The 14,834-nt window shown below is 39.1% G+C and overlaps 1 protein-coding gene across 8 annotated transcripts in view; it reads left to right on the forward strand.

Moving 5' to 3' along the window:
• Positions 1-14,834, forward strand: part of GRIA4 (glutamate ionotropic receptor AMPA type subunit 4) — a 231,852-nt gene that overhangs the window by 73,036 nt on the left and 143,982 nt on the right. For all 8 annotated transcript variants that reach the window (XR_011737309.1, XM_071803674.1, XM_065831859.2 and 5 more), the window contains exon 3: positions 4,036-4,275. Coding sequence is in view for 7 of the 8 variants with exons in the window: in XM_071803674.1 (XP_071659775.1) it covers positions 4,036-4,275 (240 nt within the window). In the remaining variant the exon portion in view is untranslated. The remainder of the gene's footprint in view (positions 1-4,035; positions 4,276-14,834) is intronic.

The raw sequence follows: 14,834 nt of genomic DNA on the forward strand, positions 1-14,834 counted from the left end.
TGTTATATATTGATGATGGGACAGTGTTGAGGTTTTGATTGCGGGGTGACAAGAAAACTGTAGCAGATGTATTGTTACCTTCCTCTCCTCCCCCTTCCTCCTTCAGCCACTCCCTCTTCCCCCTTCCCACTAAGGACAGGTGATTGGGAGGGAAAGAAGGACAGAGAGAAGAGAGTTGGAAAAATTAAAAATGTTTTACTAATGCTACTAATAAGAACAGAGAAAATAATATAAAATATATAAAAAAACAATCTTGAAAGTCCCGGGAACTGCAGAGCCGGCACCCAGAGTCCTGGACTGGACTCTGCAGCCAACCGGAGCTGGATTCAGTCTCTCACTAGGCCTCAGGTCGCAGGGACAACTAGCAAGGTCCTCTTCTAATGTCGGCCATAAGGAAAAGGGGACTAGATCCTCGTGATCTCCCACTTCTATATGAGGTATTCATGTGAATGGGATGTTATACTCCATTGGTCAGTTTCTTGGTCACCTGTTTCTTGTTTCCCCTCTCGCAAGATGTCCATCCATGCTTATCAATAGCTTCACATCCCGTTGCTAGGTTTACCAAAACATGTATCTGGTTCTCCAGAAAAATGCAGCTAATATGAAGACTTTAGCTGACAGGCAAATTCACTAAAAGAGAAACTTGTTTTTAACAAAACCAGGACAGACAGAAAAACAGGAAAATCTAGTTAAAGACATAAAACTAATAAATACTTCCTGTTGATCTTAACTCAAGGAGGTTGTTGACCTTAAAAGAGGCATGATGGCTTTTTTTCTGAGGTTCTTAAAGAATTGCTTTATTGAAGGGCAGATGCAATAACAAGTGCTTCTTAGTAGAGCTCTTAAATGAATTGTGATATGTGTGATCAGTGAATGGGAACCATAATACCTATTTTTAAAGGGGGACATAAAATCTGGCAACCATGGACCTAGCAGATTAACATCAGTAGACTGTAAAGTTACGTAACAGATTTTGATGGGAAGAAAGCTTTAAAATATGGCTATAGCCAGAAAATGGGATAAAATGCAATCAGAAGTTAGTAAGGAAGAAAGTATGGGATTAATGCATATCTTCCAGTTGCCAAGAAATTGAAGTAAAATAGATGTGCTCCTGAGAAAAGAGATTTATGAAAATAGAGACAAACAAGAAAATTAAAAGGTAGGCATGAAACTAAGGGAAGCATGGCAGCAGATGCTGGTAGGAGAGGAGGTACCAGGCTAGAGAACCGTGGCTGCAGGAGGAAGATACTAAGACACTGATTTTACAGTGGACACAGGGATAAAAAGTCAGAATACCTTGATAGAATTTGCTGGTGAGGCAAACATATACATCAGTAGAAGTTCACAGCTGGCTAAGAATCTAACTGTGGAAGTAAGTAATTTTGAGTGGTACAGTAGTAGCCATGAATCACAGAATCACAGGATGTTAGGGATTGGAAGGGACCTCCAAAGATCATCTAGTCCAGTCCCCCTGCGAGAGCAGGAACACCCGAATGAGGTTACACAGGAATGTGTCCAGGCGGGTTTTGAATGTCTCCAGAGTAGGAGACTCCACAACCTCCCTGGGCAACCTGTTCCAGTGTCTGTTACCCTCACTGAGAAGCAGTTTCTTCTCAAATTTAAGTGGAACCTCTTGTGTTCCAGTTTGAACCCACTACCCCTTGTCTTACTGTTGGTTGTCACTGAGAAGAGCCTGACTCCATCCTCGTGACACTCACCCTTTATATATTTGTAAACATTAATAAGGTCACCCCTCAGTCTCATCCAAACTAAAGAGACCCAGCTCCCTCAGCCTTTCCTCATAAGTGAGATGCTCCACTCCCTTAATCATCTTTGCTGCCCTGCGCTGGACTCTCTCCAGCAGTTCCCTGCCCTTCTTGAACTGAGGAGCCCAAAACTGGGCACAATATTCCAGGTGTGGTCTCACCAGGGCAGAGTAGAGGGGAAGGAGAACCTCTTTAGACCTACTAACCACCCCCCTTTTAATACACCCCAGGATGCCATTAGCCTTCCTGGCCACAAGGGCACAGTGCTGGCTCATGGTCATCCTCCTGTCTACCAGGAACCCCAGGTCCCTTTCCCCTACACTGCTCTCCAACAGGTCATTCCCCAACTTATACTGGAACCTGGGGTTGTTCCTACCCAGATGCAATACTCTACACTTGCCCTTGTTGTATTTCAATACACTTTTTCCTGCCCAAAATGGAAAACTGATAATAGTGACTAAGAAAAATATTCTGCTATAAACAGAAGCTCATCATTTGGAAATGGCCCAGAAGGAAGAAGGAGCAGAATTTTGATCCTGAGATGATCATCAGACATCACTGAGATGCAGATTTAGAAGAACGCAATGTGATTTAGGATATGTCAGCAGAAGTATTTTGCAGTAGAGATGAGGAAATACTGTAAAAAGAAGGAGGAGGCCTCCAGCTTGAATTCTAAATCTGTGGGTCATCTGTGTTCAAGGAAGATGAGCTCACACTGCAAAAGCACTGAACAACACTTTTTACATGATTGATGGAATGGCAAGTCAGTCATTTGATGGGTCTTGGAGAATGTATGTTGTGTGGTCCAGCAAAGAAAACACTAAGAGGGTTTGTAAGAGCTGTGTATCAACATATTGAAGGGGAACTTAGGGGAAAGGAGAAAGCTTTTTAAAAAGCTTTATTTATGCATAATCTGGCTATGAAAATCCTTAGGCTGGGGGCTGTAAAAGTGGGGCAGCACATAAAATCACAGAACTGTCCTCAAGCCACTTTCCCAATTCTGATATCATCACTCTATCCATTTCGGGATAAATCACCCAACTCTAGGGAGAGAAATGCACAATTTGTGGTTTTGACCCTTTATGTAGTGAATGTAATAGGAAAGAATTAAAGCTGAAATGGTTTGAATCACCCCATTTGTTAAGTGTGTACACTGTACCCTGACTGTGCTGCTGTCATTGGATGACTGTGACCTCCAGGATAGGAAAGAGGAGGACATCATCTTGTTGGAAAGGTCTGGGTTAGATTTTTCCTGTGTTTAGGCTACAGGTAAGAATGGATTGTGAGGAGGGAGGGTGTGGATCAGGAGAATATAGGCAATGCAGACTTAGGAGAAAATAGGTACAATGATCCTCTGACTGTTGCTTTCTCAATTTTCTGTGTTTCTGGGCTAGGTAACACTATTAATGATCACAGTTTCTAATAAGTTGGTTTGTACTTCAAAAAAAAGTGGCATATTTTTCATTTAGCTCTTTATGAGTTGCTAGAATGGCAGTTTTTTTCTGAAGAAAACACCACTATGCCTGCTTTTATGTGCATAGATCAGTAAAGGCTTTATCCAGTCTGCTAAAATCAATAAGTCTTTCTCTATGTCTTACATGAGTCCAAGAGCAAATCAAAACTACAGAGTGTATGTTCAGGTCACTTATTTTCTGGTTTTGAGGTTGACACAGAGCAGAAATAAAAGGTTTGGGACAAAAGTCTGGTCACATTGTCTTAGTACACTTTCCTTCAACTTATCTCTTAAAGTCAAGCAGATTATTCATGAAGTAGGCTTTTACTCAGTATCTGTAGTAAAGTTTTAATGTAGCACATGGACTCCCTGTGTAAAAGTGAGAGAAGGTTCTGCATTGTTGCAATTCAAAATGTCCAGATTTCACTTAACATTTTTCTGATAATTTTCACATTTTAAAATGTGAACACTTTCCTGTTTAAGGTAATAGAAATGATCAGTGCCTGATAATATGCAGAGCTATGGTTGACTTTTCACTGGTGTGCAAAAATACATGCTATTTACTTCATATTTTATTTTAAAGCAAAAATACTATGAATATTGTAGTGTTTTCTGAATAGGATCAAAAAAAATCAGAATATTATTTAGCTATTTATTTATTAGCTCCCAGAATGAAACACATGTGAAAATGGAAGTTAACTATACAGACAGAAATGGAAATCTTCAAATCAAAAATATGAGGATGTTGAAATGTGTAAGTAAGCGCTTACAGATTTTGTCACTAGCTGAACTCTCATTATTTTTCTTCTCTTACAGTTTGCTCCCAGTATTCGAGAGGAGTTTTTGCCATTTTTGGACTATATGATAAGAGATCAGTGCATACCTTGACCTCATTCTGCAGCGCCTTGCACATCTCCCTTATCACGCCGAGTTTCCCCACGGAGGGTGAGAGTCAGTTTGTGCTGCAGCTGCGACCGTCGCTGCGGGGAGCCCTCTTGAGTTTGCTGGATCACTATGAATGGAACCGCTTTGTCTTTCTGTATGACACAGATCGAGGTGAGTTGTGACCCAGCTTTCTTATCTCTTTAGTTCAAATGGCTTTTGCAAGAACCGTGCATTTTTATACTGTATTGAGAGCTTGGGGAGTCAAATTTTAAGGGCCTTTGAGGTGAAATACCTCTGACTGAGTAGCTGTGTGGCTGAAGGAAGATTTCCTTCATCTGTAAATATTTGCTGTTGGATGCACATAGTGTGAAATCGACCAGCTGAAGTCTGTTCTTTAAGTCTAGAATGCTAAAACATTTTAACTAATGTTAGTGAAACAGAGACAGTTCAATAAGCAGGATTTTATGGCTCTGTTCACTCTTCAGTAGTTAAAAGTACTTGAAAGTACAGTACTTAAAAGTGGCCTATAAGAGAGATGGGGACAGACTTTTTAGGAGGGCCTGTTGCAGTAGGGTGGGGGTAATGATTTTAAACTAAAGGAGAGGAGATTCAGGCTGGACATGAGGAAGAAATTTTTCACAATGAGGGTGGTGAAACACTGGCACAGGTTGTCCAGAGAGGTGGTGGATGCCCCATCCCTGGAGACATTCCAGACCAGGCTGGACGGGGCTCTGAGCAACCTGATCTAGTTGAAGATGTCCCTGCTCATTGCAGGGAGATTGGACTAAATAAGCTTTGAAGGTCCCTTCCAATACAAGTTATTCTATGATTCGACTCAATGCATAAGTGACAGCAGTGCAAAGAACTAGAGAGGACCAGCCTCTTCTCTGCACCTGCGCTGGTGTAAGCTGAGATACAAGCAAGCCCCTTGGTGCTTCCATGGCTTGGAGGTCAAGGCAGTGAGAGGCTCACTCCGACTCAGCATGAGCCCTTAGGCTGTGGCAGAGAAGTGAAGGTGAGAGGCAACATCTGCCAGGTGAGAGATATCCATGGGAAGCAAGCAGAGGGAGTGCTGCAGTAGCCCATCTTCTGCTCCTTTCGTCTAGAGTTCTCTCTGTGATGGACTCCGCTTTTATAAATTAGACAGCACGTTACACAAAAGCCTACACTTTCTATCCACATTCTCCATTCCACGTTCCAGAGAATGTCAGAACTTTTAAGTGGTAAGAAACTTCAAGTGCATCACTGAGCCTCAGTGCCAAATTGAGAGGTAAAATCTCCTGTTCTTCACATTGTGCATTCATTCTGCTGGCAACAGCATGGCTGAGCCTCTGAGAGAGAGGCAAGATTTTTATGTTGATGGCTTGCTTTCAAGGGAGAAGCGAGAGGCATAGCTGTAGTCAAAATAATTATTTTACTACAGCTGTTTCAATATAGCACCCCATGTGGACAGTCTATTCTGGAATTAAAGTGACTTTATTCCAGTATAATTACTCTGCAGTAGAAATAGGAAATTATACTGACCTACCTAAATCTGTTTAATTATTTGATTATGACTATAGAAGTCAATTTTCTCATATTTCTCAATAAATTTTAGTGAGCTTTTAGCTTGATACACTGCCTAAATACCTGAATTTAAATCAAAATGTGTAATGGAATGGAAGGGGTTGTATTGTTCCATAATTGTGTTGTGGTGTTGTTTGTTTGTTTGCTTGTTTTTTTTTAAATAAACTTTTTTTTAGTGTTTGGTGAACCTACAGAGGAAGTTCTGAGAAACATTATAGAATGTATTAGATAACTGGAAAGAGAAAAAATTAGCAAATTTAAAAGTGTTCCTACTCAATACATAGTTATGGGTAACAAGAAAGCAAGCAGATGATTAGAGATGTGATCCTACTTGTTCAACGAATTGTTAAGAGAAGTACACAACCTGCAGTCACCTTTCTCATCTAAACTCACATGCTTAATTAGACTGAGACATCATTTTTAAGCATGCAATATCACACCAAGGTCAGTCATCATCTATAACACTGTGGTTAATAAATGTTTCTTATGGCACTGAACTCAGCAACTCTGAACTCATCAGTGTGTCTTTGATAAAAAGATGGCATTCACCAGCTTTGATGCAGGGGTGCCACATTGGATAGTCTATCAAATTCTAAATAGGTCTTGTGACTCGGTTTAATGCAGTAGAAAACAGAATTCAAGGTATCTTTAGGTATTAAGATGACTGTAAAGATACATCATTGCTGAATAATTTTCGCTACTATTCCACGATAGAGATTTTTAATGTGAAGCTGAGATATGATAAGAAAGAAGTGTCATCTCTTCCTATCAGTGTAACTGGAAAAAGAAACAATCATTGATGTTGAGTCATGGGGTCTCTGTCAGGGAGACCAAAACCTAACATTGTCCAGATTTTTGCCAAAGATCTTTCCTCTACATGTCAGATGTTTCCCTGTCTCTCTGAGCAGCCCCATCCAGCCAAACTGAAGGAAGGGGAACTGCCTGGGCCTTTTGGTTTTGATACTGGGCCTCCGAGTTGATCTTTGCTTCTCAACCAGGAAGCGATAAGTAAACTCCTACAGAGGAAGGTAAACCATGAGCTTAAATTCCAGCCAGAGACAGTAGCTGCCTATGAAGAAGGCAGCATCGAGCATCTATCAGCATTGTAAAAGGCAGAAGATCTTGGCAGAAGACAGTAAGACAGAATAAACTTACGCAAACCTGCAGGACCAGTAGTGACATGCTCTGGTGGGCAAACGCATGTTGTTTTCAGACCTGCTTTCCCAGCCTTCCCATCCTGCTTACTTCTTGGTTCTGTTGCATGCAGCTCAGTTGCTGCTCACTCTTAGGGTGTGAACAATTAAATCCTATTATTAAGGTAGATTTCTCTGCTGTATCACTCCATTCATCGCTTTGACAGCTTATCAGTTCCCTGCAGAAGACCAGTCTCTGTGCTACTGGGGGCATCTATGTTGTCATTTAAGTTCAAGTCAGGAATGCACTCTTGTCTCATCTCTCCAAGTCATTCCCACATACTGCACTTGGGTTTATACCATGGAGTGGTCTTGGATCTCACAAATTCTGATGAGGTGATGGCTTCAGCTATTATGTTAAATCTCCACTTCTGATGTTCTGCCAAACTCACAGTCTGGAAAATCACTGGCCTGTGACAGCATGAAGATGATAGGAAGAATGGCAAAGATACAAAATGAATTGGATCTAGCGGGGGACATTACAGGAGAGGAGAACAGATTTTGCAAGAGACATTAAACCTAAGAGAAAGATGAAGGAAAGTTCAGCTCGCTATTTAACAGGGAAAGTGAGCAAGTAAAAAGTGACACAGAAAGCTAAAGCCTCAAGGATCCTTTTGTTTCAATACATTCTTCTTTCTCTTACCCTCCTTCCATAAAAAGGCTTAATTATGACCCAGTGCTTAATACAATTAATATTAACAATGAAATGCCAGGAACACAGACAGGACAGGAAAAAAAAGGCTGAAGAACACTTACCTAAGTCATGCAAAACATAGTGGAAAAGGCCTGAAATGAAAACCATGCCTCCGTGAGATATCAAGAGGAAAGGGAAATCCAGCTGGGGTGAAGTGCTTAGTTAAAATTTGATGTCACCTCTAAAGGGACTTAAACAAAAGAATCAAATGAGTAGACCAGAGAAACATTTGGTTTATATATGTTATTTTATAGTGATTGAGAGATATTTCTTTTAAAAGGAGGCATACAATCAAGTGGAGCTGTGTATCTGCAGATCCATGGGATTTTTGATCTAGTGTAGGTATATCTGTAGTATGATCTTGCTAGGTAACTAGCAAGCACCAGAAAGCAGAAGTTGGACCCTCAAACCACAGAAGGCTGGAGAAGTTTGCGAGGTGTGAGAAGCTGTTAAAGAACAGAATTATAGAATCATTTAGGTTGGAAAAGACCCTTAAGATCATCAAGTCTAACCATTAACCTAACACTGCCAAGTCCACCACTAAACCATGTCCCTAAGTGACACATCTACGCATATTTTAAACACCCCCAGGAGTGGTGACTTAACCACTGCCCTGGGCAGCTTGTTCCAATATATGACAACCTTTTTGGTGGAGAAAGTTTTCCTAATGTATAATAGAGAATCAAGAACAGCAAGAATCGAGCATATGAGATGTCAATGTTAGTTTTCCACACTGTGTTTAGCCTTACTGAGAGCTGGAATGGCTGAAGTTGCTGGTAAAACCCAGATCTACGGGGTCCCAGGGTGGAGGGCTGTGGAGCAGCATGGGACACCAGCGAGGGTGACAGCCAGCAAGCAGGAAACTCCTTTCACAGAAGTTCAACATCTATTTGAATTCAACCATGTTTCCCAGCAGGAGTTTTCAGTCCCTGACTGTGACTAAAGAGTGACGGCAGGAGGGGTAGAGCTACCAGCTGGCCTGGCAGTTGGCTCACCAGAGGCGAGGACTGTAAAATAGTTATAGTTCTCTAGAAATTAGGCATTGTGTGTGAGCCTATTTATGTACCTTGTTGATTTTTTTTCCTTTGCTCATTTTAATTACCTATTGTTCATTAAATCAGCTCAGTTATGGTTGCAGGTGAGGAAAATCAGCTTGCTGTGCACAAGATAATTTTAATTTTCCCACATTTCTGGATAGTGTTTTTATAGCAACCCTTTTAAAGTTGAAACTGTTCTGTTTTATGACAATCTAAACCTGGCCAAAGGATTACACTAATGCCGATATTCTGTTTGAATTGATCCTACAGTACACAAACTAGCAATCTCCAAGCTTTTGCGTTTGGGGACTTCTGGAGGGTAGGTGAGGCCCAGACATCTGCAGAAGGCAAAAAAAGCTACAGGAAATTTATAGCTCTCCCTCTTGTTTTGAGGGATATTATGGAGTTGGTTATTTACAATCAGTTTATCAGGCTAATGTAATTTTCTCCTTTGGCAGAGTAGCTGGCCCAGCCGTAAGCAGTAGGTTTGGTGTGTCCATGCTTAGTAAGTTCAGTGATAGTGCTTCATGCCTGATCTTCTCCCAGAAAGAATAGAAAATAGAGATTCAACTGTAGATAGATCAAGAAATAGAAATATGATAAAGGTGGTACAAAGAGTAACCTTAGTAAGGAAGAATTGAAGGTACAAACACAAAGAGCAGAGTGGCTGACTCAGCACTAGTATCATGGGAAATGTTTCAGGAGTTGTGGTGAACCATAAGAATAATACAAGTCCAGAAAGACATAGTGTTTCCAATCAAGTAAATTTTATTTTCAAATATAGGAAAAAGAATGTTGCGTGTGAGAAATGAAAGCTAAATATTTCTCTCTCCCAGCTGGCTATGCTGTTGTGTCACATGTTGGGATTTCCACTGCAACAGGAAAGATCAAAACTTGCCAGTTAGCTGAGGAGAAGAAATTAGATGAGGAACATTGAGTACACGATGGTGGCAACGCTGTGTCCCACCAGTTTTTCGTTGCCCTTTGAAGGCACTGGGTACTGTTCACAGCTATGTCAAGGGTCTCCAGTATGAGCTTGGCTCAAGGATCAGGCATCTGTTGCTGAAATGGCACAGTGGTCATTGACAACCATATACAGATATCACAGTTTTAAGGGTCCAGAGGAGAGGAAGAATATTTAAAAAAAAAAAATCATGACCTATGAGAAAAAGCTTCAGGAATTGAGATTTTTTTTCATTCTAGGTCTGTCAAGGAGCAAAGAGCAATTCTTTGTACCCATTCAGATCAAGGCAAGAATTAGAATTATTTTGCAGGAAGGCAGATTGAGGGTGTTACTAGAAAAAAAATGTTTCAATAAGGTTAGACTAAGCTGAGGAGATTGTGGGAATTCTTACCGGTAGAGGTTTTAAAAGAGAGGTTAGAAAACATCTGCAGTGGTGATCTGCTTTGCTACATCCCGCCTCAGATGATCTCTTATGTCCCCTCAGAATTTATGTAATTTTCATCATTTCTCTAGGAAACTGAGAATGGCTTCTTCACAGTACTTGGGACACTGAAAAGATAATTTTCTACTATGGAGCAACTTTCAATAATATGTTATTGCTATTAAATTATATATATAGCCTTTTTAAAACATTTAGTATGTTCTATTATTCAAAAATCAGATCAAACATGTTCTAAGTGACATAGATAAAAAACACTGTATGATCAGGTTGAAGGACTATTAACTATAATATGGTACTCAATAAGTTGAGTTATTGTCATCTGGACATTTAGGAACTGCAAGAATTGGCCCTACATCAAGCTTTACTTGATATTTTTACTGCACTTCTGAACAAGTTTGTCAATGTCTTAATGAAAAGAGTAATAATATAGTAGCAAATTGGAAAGTTAATTCAATAGTTAACTCAATTGAAAGGGCTAGACATACTAAAGCCAGTAGTAATATAAAAGTATAGCCTACAGGTTTATCTGAATAAAAATGCTGAGTCAAGGCTCCTATTTGTGAAATAAGTTGAAAAATACCAAGTGCTGTTAATAAACAGCAGAATAAAGCTGAACTTAGAGCATGGTATTGCGGAAAGAAAAAAGGTTTTGCCACCAAGTGCCATTTAGTTATTTGTTATTTTCTGTGTAACACTGTTAAGCCCAGGCCTACATTGCTCATACCTTAAACTGATAGAATGTCACAGGATGTTTCAGGTAATCCTGAGAAACAAAATTTATGTGCTGGATCATAGAGAATATTATGTTGGGAATCTGACTTTGTTCAATTGCAGTGATCCGCTTTGTCTTGGGCCCTTTGTTTGTTATGATCACCAGCAAGGGTTTGGAAGGATTCCTGCAATAAGCGTGTTTCACCCTACTGACCTGTGGCAAAATGTCCACGAATAAAAGAGAAACAGAACTTTTATCAAATATCAGTGAGCGCAGAAACTATACTAAGTTTGTCAGTCTTCTTTATATGGTCTGCGGCTGTCTATACTCAGTAAAGTACATGCTTTTAATGGAATCATCAATGTGCTTTATCTGTTGATAATTAGTTTGCAGCAAAGTTTTGCAAGTGTTAGCTCATTAATAATTGTACCAGTGACGTGTTGGCTTGTCATCATTTTCTCAGCTGGTAATAATAGTGTTAAAGTTATAGGTGGTAAATGCACAAGTGAAACTAAGATGCAACTAGATCCTAACATCCATAATGGTACTGTGACTTTCTAGTTTTCCCTTGTGTTGCTACCAAAGAGAAGCAATAATAGTAAACCAGCATGGTCATCATGTAATAAGCTCAGAATTCACTAACTATGAAAATTTTCCAAGAGCTTTCAGACTGCTTCGTTAAATAAAAGTACTCCTTTTGTTGACTGAAATGATTCAACATTAGATCAAGGCTGAAATTAACAGAAAATACAGGTGTGGAAATCAAAAGCTGATCATCAAGTGTACAGATGAGTCCCTTTACTTTGCTTTCTATGTAAGAAGGGGATAAAAGTAAGCTGCATCAGAATTTTTATGGGTGTTTTGATCATCTAGCTAAAAACTCAGAATATGCAGCACAACCTAACATATAAATGCCATAGAAGTATATAAACTAGAAAACATTAAATAAACTGCTACTTAATATATTTCTGATATGAAGAATTTGCTTTTCTTTATTCTGAGTTAGTGGATCCCATGAAGAAGACAAGACACTCATGATAATTTTAAATGTTGCTCTTCAAGTTGCCATGCCAGTGAATCAGCTTTCTCCTTTTCAATGATTTGTTTGTGACAGTGTTGCAGAATCCTTAGAGCTAAGTTATTTTCTCAGTAGCATTTATCTCAGGTTTACACATTTGGATCTCCAGAATATGCCTGTATCTTCTATATGTTTTCATATTCCAGCATACTAATGTAAATAACATTGCTACTTCCAACAGCTTGTTCTAAAAATACCACAGCAATTGCGTTTACAGAACCTGTCAGAAAGAGTGAATTTGTTGTTACCTGCATATGTAACACATTCGTTTAAATGGAAGCATGACATTTTTAGCTGTTTTTTACACTAATTCTGTGTTTACTTGAGAGCAGGACAGTGTGGTCTATAATTCTGAATAACTGTTTTCATTTGCTTAAGAGCTTTTCCACACAAGTTATACTGCAGTTAAGAAAGAAAATGACTTTATAATACAGCCATTTTTCTGAAAAAAAAAAACCCTCCTGTATTGGCATTTTTACTCAAGATTGCTTAGCAAATTTAAGTTCAGTTGCTGTTATGGGTTATGGGTAGCAACTCTGAGCACATTTCTGAGCACATCCTGTACCTGAGTATGTGAGTACGTATTGCTCTGAGTAGCAATATGTACTTGACCCATACAGATAAGCCATAATAAAAGGTCTGCATACTGTGTATTAGGAACTGTGTGCTGTAAAAAATGATTTTATGATTATTTGATCCCAAATAAAAGCAGGTGATTTACATACATACTAATGGGACTTATATTCAACTTTTCCATAGATTAAATAAATTACTTCCAGAGAACAAAGTTTTAAGCAGAAATTGGTGTTGTGGTTTACTGGCATTTAGCTTTCACATTAATCTTTAAGATAGACTCTTCCCTTCCTTACATGTATCTGTATCAGTGGTATCACAACTGACAAAACCTGCAAAAAACCATTTTCAGTGAAGGGACTGTGGCAGCCTTACATCAGTGTAACCAAGAGCATCTTTCCTAAGGATGCACCTGTCCTGTGTTACCACTACACATTGGTCAGCGATAACACTGCAGACAGTTGATTGGTGCAACATCCAGCAGCATGGACCTCCAAAGGCGGCCTTGAAAAGACTCAAACAAGGAAGCCAGCCACACATCCAAATGCTTATGCTTTAGAAATTTATTTCAGTGTGGACATCTGAGTCCCGCAGCTGCTGTATGTAGCCTTTTATATGGCCACAGGTGTTGGCTTCAGTGCTGGAGCACGGAGTGGTAGCAAACAAAGGGGAGTATAGTCGATGCTGCCAGAGACCAGACATAGTGCCAATTTAATACTGAATGTAAAACAAATACTTGTGCCAATTTTTTTTTTTTCTAAATGCATTTTTAGTTAGAAAAATTAGCCTGTCTTTTGAGAGAATTATCTATGTGTGGATGAATATTCCAAGTTTTAATACAATATAAAGCAAGCTTTTTAAAATTCAAAATAAATAAACAAAATATAGACTTACAAATATCAAAACCTAGGATTCTATTGTTTATGCTCTTACTGTTTAAAAATAATCAAACTGTATTAGACTAATGTAATTCTTTGTGATCACTCCTTGGCATATTTTGAGAGACAGATTTATCCCTTACGCAGTACAAATTACTTCCCTGGAATTGCACCAGGAGGTAAAGGTAATTCAGCATTAGAGTACATTGTGAAGTAAATCTGTGTATTCAAGGACATTGCTGGAGTTGCACATTCTTAATTCAGCTGATTGAACTGTCATTGTATCAGCTATGCAATCTATAATTTTAGAACTACATTTTCTGCTTCTGTGAAGAATCGTATTCCAATGTATTCAGATTTTCACTGTTTAGAGATGCACTTTGCCTGTAAATGTAGTATATTTTTGGCATTTCCATCATTAATTACAGCTGAATCCTATTTGCATACATATTTATATGAATAATTCGTCTTTAGTCAATTCCAAAAGGAGAGGTGGAAGTGTAGAGAACCTTATAAAATGATTGACTACTTATCACAGTACTACAGATGCTATTTCTGCCTCTGCACAGGGAATTTCCTGCACTAGTATTTACAGATAATAGCATCAACAGCTGCTTGTGTTACCAAAATTGCAGTGAATGTTTCAGGTGTTTAACATTTTGCAGTTGGAAAGAGAGTTACCAAAGGGTCCTTCAATCCTAAGGACTCAAAATCCCTCTTTTGTACTCCTACCTTGATGGGTTTTAATATTAATGCACACCTGGATGCTGCAGGAAGTTTTCCTGTGGGCAAAGGACATCTAGTTTGTTCCAGTTTGATTTGGGCTGTGAATGGCAAACAGGACATTTAATGCAGTTTTAAAGATCTGGGCATAATAAATGACGAAAGTGTGCGCAAAGAGAGGAGTTGTGAATGCAAAACGTTGGTTGCTAGTCTAGATCCCTGCAACAAATATGCACTTTGTGTTAACCCATCACTGAAAAAAATAAACTGATGTTTGCTCTCCTAATGGAGAGCTCAGTCATCATGGGACAGTGGTTACTCTGGAAGGTCCTGTATAAACACTTTTATTTTGTAAAATCTGTTGGAGCTAATTCTCCTTTGTAGAGAGTTCAGCGTAAGAAAACTAAGCAACAAATGGCAAGTGTAGGCACACGTTACAAAAGGTGGACAGTAGTAACTTAGTCCTGAACACGTAAAGATAACAGGTAGTATTTTTGAGTGAGCTATTCAAATAATTTCCTCATAACAGAGAAATACACAAGTGCTTTTTATGACATGGTTTGGTTTGCATGAATGAAAACAAGTGGAATGGAAGCAGCCTACTTTGTTAGTAACCTTGCCAAAAAAAAAAGGCATTAAGATATCTCTGTATTCAAATAAATCCTTCCCGTAAAAAAACAAAGCACTGTCTGTAATGGTATGAGGGTAGTTTCAAATAGGTCTAAATTCTTCAAAATGCTCTTAAGCAACTTTAGCTAATGGTAGTGAATTAGGGCTGCTTTGCCACACTTAGGTTATCAACAGTTTACATTTAGTAGTACAAAGCAGGTCATGAACCTGACCCTTAAACACAAGGGACCATCCCAAGCA

Source organism: Patagioenas fasciata, chromosome 1 (genome assembly GCF_037038585.1).
Source record: "Patagioenas fasciata isolate bPatFas1 chromosome 1, bPatFas1.hap1, whole genome shotgun sequence".
Taxonomy (NCBI): Eukaryota; Metazoa; Chordata; class Aves; order Columbiformes; family Columbidae; genus Patagioenas; species Patagioenas fasciata.